This window comes from Montipora foliosa, chromosome 1 (assembly GCF_036669935.1).
Source record: "Montipora foliosa isolate CH-2021 chromosome 1, ASM3666993v2, whole genome shotgun sequence".
Taxonomy (NCBI): domain Eukaryota; kingdom Metazoa; phylum Cnidaria; class Anthozoa; order Scleractinia; family Acroporidae; genus Montipora; species Montipora foliosa.
The window spans coordinates 50,107,523-50,117,537 of NC_090869.1; the positions used below are offsets into that span (position 1 = coordinate 50,107,523).

A 10,015-nucleotide genomic window follows, 5' to 3' on the forward strand; every position below is an offset into this window, starting at 1 on the left:
GATAACTGTGACAGACTAAGGAGAAAAAAAGAGAAGGCCTTGTCGGTTTACTTTTCGCGGAAGGAAGGACAAGAACGGGAAGTGAATAGTCAAAGAGGGGCTTAAACTTGGTTTTGCTAACGAGAGAGAAACTTGTGGATGAGTTTTCAGTTTGGTTTGTTTCCAAACAAACGGATCATGTCACACTGCGTTAAACCGACGCATGAAAAAAAGAGCTCTTTCTCTTTGATGTCACAAATTGTGTTTACAAATGATCTACGGGATAAACAAAGGAGATTCAATATGGTATCCACTAAAAGGTAAACCATGAACGTTCTACTTTTATTTCATTTTGCAGCTGATCATTAACACAACTAGTAAGTATCTTTGGTCTTCAAACGTGTTAGCTGTCTTAATGCAAAATGAAACTCAATAGCTGACGCAAGAAATAAAAACAAAACGCGTTTGCACCTGTGAACCTGGCAAACGTGAACACAAATACATCAAGATCAAAATACGACTCCTTTTGAGTCGTTTCGTTGCTAGCAAGGCTCTTGAAAAAAGACTGTGACAGCGCATGCGTATCTTTGCGTTTTAAAACAACCATCTAAACTAATAAATAATGTGGCTTGCTCTTTAAATTAGTTTGGCATACAATAAGACTGATTGCAAAACCACAGAATGGTTTTAACCTTCTATCGATAAATACTAAGCTAAAACAAAACTACCCTCTGTAACATTTTTATATACAACAACGAACGCCAGTGGTATTGCCAACTTTAAAAAATAACTGCCCTTCCCATATGCATACAAAGGCATTAAAAATCGAATTCTTGTCACTTCGTCCCCAAGCCGTTTTCCTCGCCTTTCATTTCTTCGATTGTTTCGCACCTTATCTTTTTAGGCAAACTGGAAGTCATAAGAACGGCGTGGGGAAAACGTAAGGAGAATCCGCATAACTGCTGGAGGAACGCTACAGATGGCAACATGTCGTCGGTTAAACATAAATAAATTTCACAGTATTTTACAAATATAGTTCACAACGTAAGTGTGCGTTTGTTTGACCCTGTTCTGGAATAAAAATACGTGGAGTAATGATTTAAAAGGGTATGCCTGATGTTTTGAAGCAACAAGGATAATAAAGATATGTTTAAAATAGCATTTTAGCAGTTCGACAATTTTATGTGAATCTCCGTAAAAACGAAGGATTTCTAACTTCTGTTCCATGTATTTCTATTCCGGAATACGGTCAGTCGAACGCACCCTCAGAGAAACAATTTTTCTTTTTCTTTGTATTGACCAGTCCGAGAGTGTTCTTGAGCCGAAAAGCGCCGGCCATCCACGGTTGCCTGTATAAACTCACTTATTTATATATAGATTATCTTTTGTACGCATCTTTTCCGCGATGCATTCAGCTGCTATGAGAAACAGTAACTATGCGGCTCATTTTTATTTATATATAGATTATCTTTTGTAAATAGGTTTTGTAAATAAGTTTAATGAGCTTTATATATTATAACAACTTGTAATTAAGGTATATTAAGTTTCTCTCGATATTGTAATTTTTCTTTCCATATTGTAATGCGCCTGTGAGCATCTCTCAATGTAACAGGCGCACTATAAGTAATAAATTATTATTATTATTATTAAATCACTACCCAGCCAATAAATAAATTTCTTTAAAAAGCGCTTAATTAATCGATTCGTTAGATAGCGTTATTCACCTTTCTAATAACCAAAGCCAGAATTAGGGGTCTTCCTCAAGGTATAAGAGTCTACTGTGCGCTTTAGAATCAATCACTTACAGTTACGCTCTCAAAGTTCATGGATTTCTCAAATCAAAGTTTGATAAATTTTATACAAAAAACGAAACTTTCGTGACCCAACCACAGGCAGACAACTGAGGATTCAAGAGCGCGTGACGTCACGTTATCTGTGACTATTCAACACTCATCGAGGAAAATGTTCCATCAAAACTTCAAATTTCGAGAGATTTGATGGGTTTTTGGGACGCTGCCTTTTTCCCTTCAGATATGATGCGTCGTCACCTACAATATATTTATATTGTAGGTGTATATTTAACAAATAGATTCCATGTTGCCGTGCGTTTGTTCAGTAATAGATCACAGATGACCTTAAAATGTGGTGAGAACAAAAAAGTGGCACGAGGCGATAGCCCGAGTGTGACACTGATGTTCTTACCACATTTTGACGTCTTCTGTGATCTATTACTGAACAGACACAGGGCAACATGGATTTTACTTGTTTTATATATGGTCCCTTCAATCGTGCGTCTATCCTCCAATACATCGCAGGAAAGAACCAATCAAAATGCGAGAATAAATATACATTTATATTGTAGGTGACGACGCGTCAGATCTGAAGGGAAAAACGAAGCCGCGTCCCAAAAACCCATCAAATCTCTCGGGACAACGCAAAAAATGGTAGGTGAGTGAACTTTATTTATCTGGCTGTCCATATAAAATGAATTTTCGTGAGGAAACGTCGCGATTTTTATGGAACATTTTCCTCGAACAGTGGAATCGGCCGTTACGACTGTCTAAAATAACGTGACCTCACGCGCTCTCGCATTCTCAGGGTTGTCCGCCTGTGACCCAACCAGACTATCCCAGAAACATTTCACCAAAAAGTACCAAGGATATAAACAAAAGGCACTTGCTTGGACCTCGCCACACCCAAAGTTCTTGAAAATCTGTGATTGAGCTGACTCTATCTGACAATCCCACATGAAAAGGCAAATGTTTTTCGTCTCCCTCCTTCCGTTGACTTCTTCCCAATTATCAACGCCTGGTCCCCGGGGAAGGGGGGGGGGGGGAGGGGATGCTCGCCGGAAATTTTGAAAAGAACCCCTAAGGGGTAACAGAATCCTGCCTTGCGGGCGTGGCATGAAATTTTTTTCACCCCTAGGAGGAACCAAATTATTGGTTTTAATTAGACAAAATTAAAAATTAGTTAAATTGTCAAATGTCTTCTGTCATAAATTTTTGGCTCAATACCCTACCCTTTTGAGGCTGAACACCCTAAGAGGAACCAAAACCGCTTTTGTAACCCTAAAAGGTACGACGGGCATCCCTATCATTTTTATATGAGTCCCCCCCTCGGGGCCTGATCACAGTTGCAGGGCGTAAGTTTTGTTTTTCTTGATGCAAATACAAACGCATCTAATGAAATTTATCCAATTTCCGTTTTTTTTTACCTTAAAAACTGGCTGCAGGTAACCAGTAGATGGGCAACACCTATATGAAGTCTAACTCGAATACATCTTTTCACGTAACCTAGAAGTCTCGAACTGCGATGGAATGAGGCCCATGTACGGGCCATGAGTTTACGGTATTGTCTATTTTTAGATCGGACACTGCTAGATTCTTGAGGTGACAAAACGTAGCGGCATTGCGTTCCGCCCGCACGATTTTGCATTAAGAACGAGCATTCCCTCATGCGGTTACTTGGTTACAGACCAATCAGAGGCGTTGTGGTTATCAGGCCCCCATCTGATTGGCCATAATTTGGCGGGACCTGTATTCTAAATTTAGATAATGCCGTAAAATGATGGGTCAGCCCAAATGAGAGAGATCGATACTTCTGGATTATGGACTTCTGCCTCTACGAATACTAATTTTCATTCTTCAAATCAACCGGGAAACTTCCTCCTGAAGAGCAACGTTTTCTTTCCATCCTGAAAAAAAGAGGGGTTTGATATGTCAATAGGAGGTTTTCACGTGACGTCATCACCGCCATATTGGTGGACGAAAACAAAAGATCTCTCATTGGCTTCTTTTGTTCGTCCACCAGAAGTCGTAACTTTCACTGAAAACGTCCTATAACCTACTAATGGCACGACGAAGAAAGGTTTATTGCACATTTCATAACCCAAATTAAAACGTCATTCAACGATTTGTTCATTGTCCCCAGTAAGTCGTAGCAAACCAGGCACGTTATCGTCATATAACTAAATACGCGGACAATTTTTGAATAAACGTACCCCTTCTCGTTATACCACAAGGCACATTGTGTACCAGTTGTTATTAGCCGAGGTCGATTCTCAGGCTCCGATCGAGCTAACCTGCAGAATAACTGGCCGCTTACTTGCATACGAAACCAGAATGCCATGTTTTTCAAACGATGCGGCTACAAGGACATAATAGTGGCCGAGTATTCTGCAGCTGATCCGGAAACTTTAACTTTAGAAGTCTTCATGCTCATCAAAGGTACCATTATGGTGATTCCTTAGTAACAGAAGTTGTCGTAAGATTTTCTTTAAACTTTTCTCGATTGTTCTCTACATTATGGTGACTCGAAATATGCAATTAAAAAAATAGGTCACCAAGCTCGTTTGGTTAATCATAGCGACTTCATCTATCAAGGACAAGTTTGTTCCATCGGTTCAGGCTACGTTTTGCATGAACAGGAAGCAGCTTTGAAGTAATTTTTGAATAACAAAACAGTTGAATTATATTGTTCAAAAGGAATAATTTAATGTTTGTTTTATGGCACAGGCACACGTCTTGAAAAGGCACTGACTACAAATATTCCTCGGGTGCGTGATTTCGAGGAGTCAATTTCGTGTCCACGAGTGATGGCTACGAATACTTTTTTTCCTGTAACTTTTTCTTCTGAAGTAAATTTTTTACAATTTTTTTACAGCACAAAGAGGATGAGTAAGAGAATAAAATTAGGCCAAAAAAAAGATAGGTCACCAACTTAGTTTAGGAGAAAACAAAAAGCAAACCAAGCTCGACCCCTTGACAACACGTCTCCCCGATAGCGCGGTTTCACTTTGACTGTCGGACTGAAATGACACTTTAGCATCATCAAGGCTATCACTCAACTTTTGCTCTTTACTGCTGTGCTCTGAAAACGGCCATTCTTCTTTCTAGCGAGCTTTCCCGCACGCCGGAAAGGTCGCTATTTTGAAATGTTTTTGGCCACGATCGATATATCAATATTCACACATGGCTACGAGTCTTTATGGTTAAGTGTAAACACTGTTTCGTTCAGAAATATCCGTTGAGACTTGTGAGACAAAGAAAATAGAACTGAGCCGTGAAATTTGACCATAAAGCCTCTTAGCCATTCCTGAATACGAACGTGGCATACGCTGTGTTATGCGCAGAACAGGATGCGCATTGCAATACTAGGGAATCACCTTAATTGCCCTTTCAAATCCCCGCAGGGATTTTGCCTCGGTGGAAAGCTGTTAGTGGGTGAGGATTTGGCAGCACTGTGACTCAAAAAGCTTTACACCACCTTTCCACCAGCTCCTCCATATGGCACCTCATCCTCCTCCTGTTCCAGACACCAGTTTCACTCTTTTTGAGACTCTAGATTGCACTTTTGCTGATTGGTGCTTTAAATCTCTTTAGGGGAGAAGATGGAGATTTCCATTTTTTCTCCAAATAGGATGATTGGAGTTAGCTATACGGTTAGCAACCACCTCATCGTCAATACTGGCCTTTGTGTTCAGCGAGCTTCCAGCATCGGTGAAATTCGCTTCACATAGTTGAGTGCATGGTTTCCGGTGAAATCTGGGTTGGGGGACAATATTTGGTGTTTCAGCCGTCTTCTGTTAGTCCGCAAGGTTTGTGCTGTTGCGCCGTCCATGACTCAACTGTGTTCTGTCTGACTGCCTTATCTTGATATATCGGATGCCGCCATGTTGTTCTCTATTTGTCGTGTCCGCCTGTCTAATATGTTTAGTAAAGAAACAGTTGCGTGTATTTTGGGAGAAGAAGGGATCCATGACTGTCTTCATAAACGCCGCACCATAGAGACCAATAAAATGCTCCCAAATCTGTGTTTAAGATTAACTCTGGCGTTTAGATCACCCACAACGGTGACTTTTCTTTGTTTCTTGTGCAGTATGGCCATATCATGATCACCACAGAAAAGATCTTGAGCCTCCTCTGCGTGCGTGGAAGTTGATGCATATATGTCGATGACGCCGAGCTTTTCGCCATCCGCTGGGAATGCGCTAGGTAATGATGCGTTTGTTTAAAACCCTATACAGTTCGACTAATAACAGAGATCGACTACGAAAACCACCGATCTGTGGAATGGGCGGGAATTTACTTGTCTCTGCCCCAACCACTTTACAGGCTCTGTAATGGTGGAATATAATTTTACACAAAAGGGTATTCAAAGACATTTTACCCTCGCATTTTGCTATCGTTCCTATTAATTAGCAATAGGACGTGTTGTGCAATTCACGGGGAAATCGTGCTCGTAATTTTACTGGGTGCCCGATTACTCCCTGAATTGTACTCCACTCAGTCCTGTTACGATTACTTACCATGCATAAGCTTAAAACTAAAAAGGTGAATTTATGACTTGGGGGTATTGCTATTCAGCTTCGATAATAATGACGGAATTTTCATAGCTGAGGGAAATTTCATTTTAGAAAAGGTGAATATTGTAATGAACTTTGGTCAACTCGTTCTTGTTTTTTTTCGATGCTTTGTTTTGTGTTTGTGCTTGTTTGTAAAAATTGTGATACTATAACTACAGAATGGGCCAAAGGATCTTTTTGGACAAAATGTATGGTACATTGCCTTGATAATAAAAGAGTTTCTTCAAGAGTACAACAGTCATGAAGGAGTGTTTCACTGATTTATGAGATGCCTAAAATATGCAAGAATGATAATGAAATTCAGCTTCAGTGAACAAAAAATGATGTAAAATGGACAAAACACAAAAAGTCGACTAAACCAGATCTTACCTGTGTTTCCAGAAGCAAGCAGTCATTAAAATGATCAGCAAAATACAAAACGAGGCAACCGCAAAGGCAGATATTGCACAAGTTTTCCACATTTTTAATTCTAACGAAAATAATAATAATAATAATAAAGAAATAAATAAGACATTAATACTGTAGGCCGGATAGAAGAAAAATCAGACATTTATTTAACGGCATTTAAACTAGCATATTATCCATTGAGAACCAGAATAAAATCCGTTGATCTTGAAGAAATATTCTCATCAGAAGTAACCGTGTCCACACATTTTACCATTATATAACACATTACAGGCCCACAATCGCCCAAAAGTCTTTGCGCACAGTGACTGAATTTCGTGTTACACAAAATTACCCAAATAGCTGAAATGCTATTTCCTGCGTGATTCGCCCGAGTACATTCAGCCAATCAGATCATGCATTTGGACAAATCGACACTCGAAAACAAAAACGAAGGACCGCAATGACTTTGGGTGAATGTGGGCCTTAATAAATTATTATAATGACAACAATAATGAACATAATTCAATTGTCACTTGTAACTAGCTAGCACTACGGCAATAAGAATAACTTATTACAGTATTGACAATGCTATACAGAAATCAAATCAATTTGAAATCAAATCAACTGATATCAAATAGTAGGTTGGTTTTTGATGAGAGCAGAAAATCGGAGTACGTACCCAGAGAAAAACCTCTCCGAGCAGAGTAGAGAACCAACAAACTCAACCCACATGTGACGCCAAGTCAGGAAGCCATTAACCCCAGCCACAGTGGTGGGTGGCAAGTGCTCTCACCACTGTGCCAATTCCCTGCTCTCAAATTTTCACTTTGTTGATGTGTCGCACACATTCCACAAAGTTACCACAAATTTAAGCAGCCGTTTTTTCACTGAGCTCTAAATGGCAAGGGCCTATTCTTCATTTGACGTGACACACCACTTAAAGGAGCACTCTCATGCTAAATTTACTGTTTTTAGGTCAAAACTGGGTAAATCTCTAAATAAGTACTCTTAGACTAGCTCACACATATAACATTGCTGACAACTCACTGAGATGATACGAAAGATAATTCATGTATGGCACAAAGAGCTATTCGTTCGTACAATATTTATGTATTTAACTTTGGTGACTTTCAGAGGACAACGTCTCCAAACTTGAAAAAAATCGACTTCTTTTTTCAAGTTTTAATCCATTTTCACCCCCTCCATCCTTGACTGCAAACGACAAAGAATAGCTTCAGTGAACTGCAATGGCCATTAGCAACAGAACTACATCATTATTTTTTGGCCTTTGTTGATGCAGAGATGTCTTTCAGTGTTTTGAATTTGGATTATAATAGCGCGACACTGCCTCTTTAACTGTTTGACTGATGAATCAAAAGCAGATTGTGACATAAAATTAGGAACACACCCTCACTCATTACCAGGATCATGGGTCAGGGTTATGGAGGCAGTGTGGCCCAGTGGTTAGGGCGCTTGCCTTGAGATCCGGAGATCCCGGGTTCAAGACCCGCTCTGACCACTCGTTGAATTTGATCCTGGTAGTCCCTGGTTCAACTTCCCAGCCGCACTTGTAAATAGCCAACTGGTTTGCCTCCTGCCAGTTGGGATTTTTAACAGTTGTTGTTGTTGTTCTGTTCTGTCGTTTCGTTGTGTTTCATTGGCCCTGAAAAGCTCCTATGGGGAGCGGTCAATTAAGTATCTATTGTAAGTATTGTATGGGTCAAATAGGCCCTCCTGTATCTTGTGAAGCACATGAGAACAAAAAGTCATATTTCTTAATTCATTTGACCTATAATTATATAGAAATTATACACCATTGACCAGTTACAAACGTAACTTAAAGCAGCAGCGGTTGGAAAGCGTGAAAATTTCAGTGCTCTACCAACGAACTTAACAAACCAACAAACTAAGAGCTGGTCGTTTTGTAAGTTTGTGATAAACGCATTGCGGATGTCAACTTGACGTTGACACACATTTATATGATATCTTACACGCACAGTCTTCATGTTCATGCATGATCATACCTTCTTTATTCACATTGTCAGCAGTTTGAGGCTGCCTGCCTGACTTTTCAGGGTGGCACGTAATGTTGCTTCTGTTGTTTTCCATTGCTTCTGTCGTCGTTGTTGCTATGGATGTAGTGACAGGTTGTTGGGTGATTATTATCTCTTGACTCCTGCTGGGAGGTGCAGGGCACTGCACTACTCCAACACCATCTGCACATTCAGGGTCTAAAACAAAGAACAATCAATGTAATGCTTTTTTTGTGAACGATCTCACAGTATGCCTTTCTAAAACTAGGTAGGGAAAATGGACTGTATCACCATTTAAAATTAATACTGCTCTCCCTGCTGCACAATACAGTATAGTGCATTATTATAATAGACCATATTCATATTCTCAGTATTGGACTGGAACTGGCTTGTAATAGGGGCATCTGGAAAATCCTGAATCTGGAAATGGAACCGGAACCTGAACAAGAACAAGAAAGGTTGATGATATCCAGTTGAGCCCTCCTTGTTTCTGTGTGAGAAAAGCGTGAAACTGGCCGAACCTATTACGGGTAACCCAGGAAAGTCCTTGTCTGAGGAAATAAGAAACAGGTGGAAACTTTTCTTCAGGTTTTTTTCTTTCCTTGGCCGTGCGAAGAACGAAGGAATAGCGCCATGTGATTGGTATTTTTGAAACTGCATAGCCAAAACAATGTTATCACATGATCAGTTTTTTTTAACCGCAGACTGAAATCAATGGTCCGTGAAGGGACATCTGAGATTGATAGTATGCAGCTATTTTGCAGGGTTGTTCCCCCCTCCCTCCCACACTCACTGCTCATCCAAAAAATTGTCAATTTCACCAAAAACACTGTGGATGACCAGTAAGGGCCCTGGGTGCCTCCCCCCTTCAATGTTAGTAACGGAAAAAGGAAGAGTTGGCGATAAGAAAACAACATTGTTTGGGGGGGGGGGGGAGAGGGGGGGAGGAGGTTAGATGGAAAGACTTGGGGAGGGATTTGCCCAAGATTCCTTAACAGGGGAAGTGTCTCAACCCTTTTGGCACTTATTGTGGTTTGGCCATGTAATTCGCAAGTCCCATTCCCCTCTGGCAAATAATTTTCTGGAAACTACCAGGTAGGGGAGGACATGGGAGACAAAAAAGGAAAATTCATTACAAAGGGGCTGGAGACCTTCAGGGGACTTTACTGAACTGTGGAGACACGAATATGCAGGTCCAGGATAGAAAGGAAAGGTCTGTCCTCATGAAGGTGTTATCAGACCCAGCCAA

General features: G+C 40.3%; 1 protein-coding gene across 3 annotated transcripts in view; it reads right to left on the reverse strand.

The window, feature by feature from the left end:
* Window positions 1-299: 299 nt before the first annotated feature.
* LOC138000372 (ephrin-B2a-like) overlaps window positions 300-10,015 on the reverse strand; it is a 23,188-nt gene continuing 13,472 nt past the window's right edge. For all 3 annotated transcript variants that reach the window (XM_068846730.1, XM_068846719.1, XM_068846738.1), the window contains exons 5-7: window positions 8,758-8,964; window positions 6,716-6,815; window positions 300-3,676 (exon numbers count right to left, since the gene is read on the reverse strand). In XM_068846730.1, coding sequence (XP_068702831.1) covers window positions 3,613-3,676; window positions 6,716-6,815; window positions 8,758-8,964 — 371 coding nt within the window. In that variant the 3' untranslated portion in view covers window positions 300-3,612. The remainder of the gene's footprint in view (window positions 3,677-6,715; window positions 6,816-8,757; window positions 8,965-10,015) is intronic.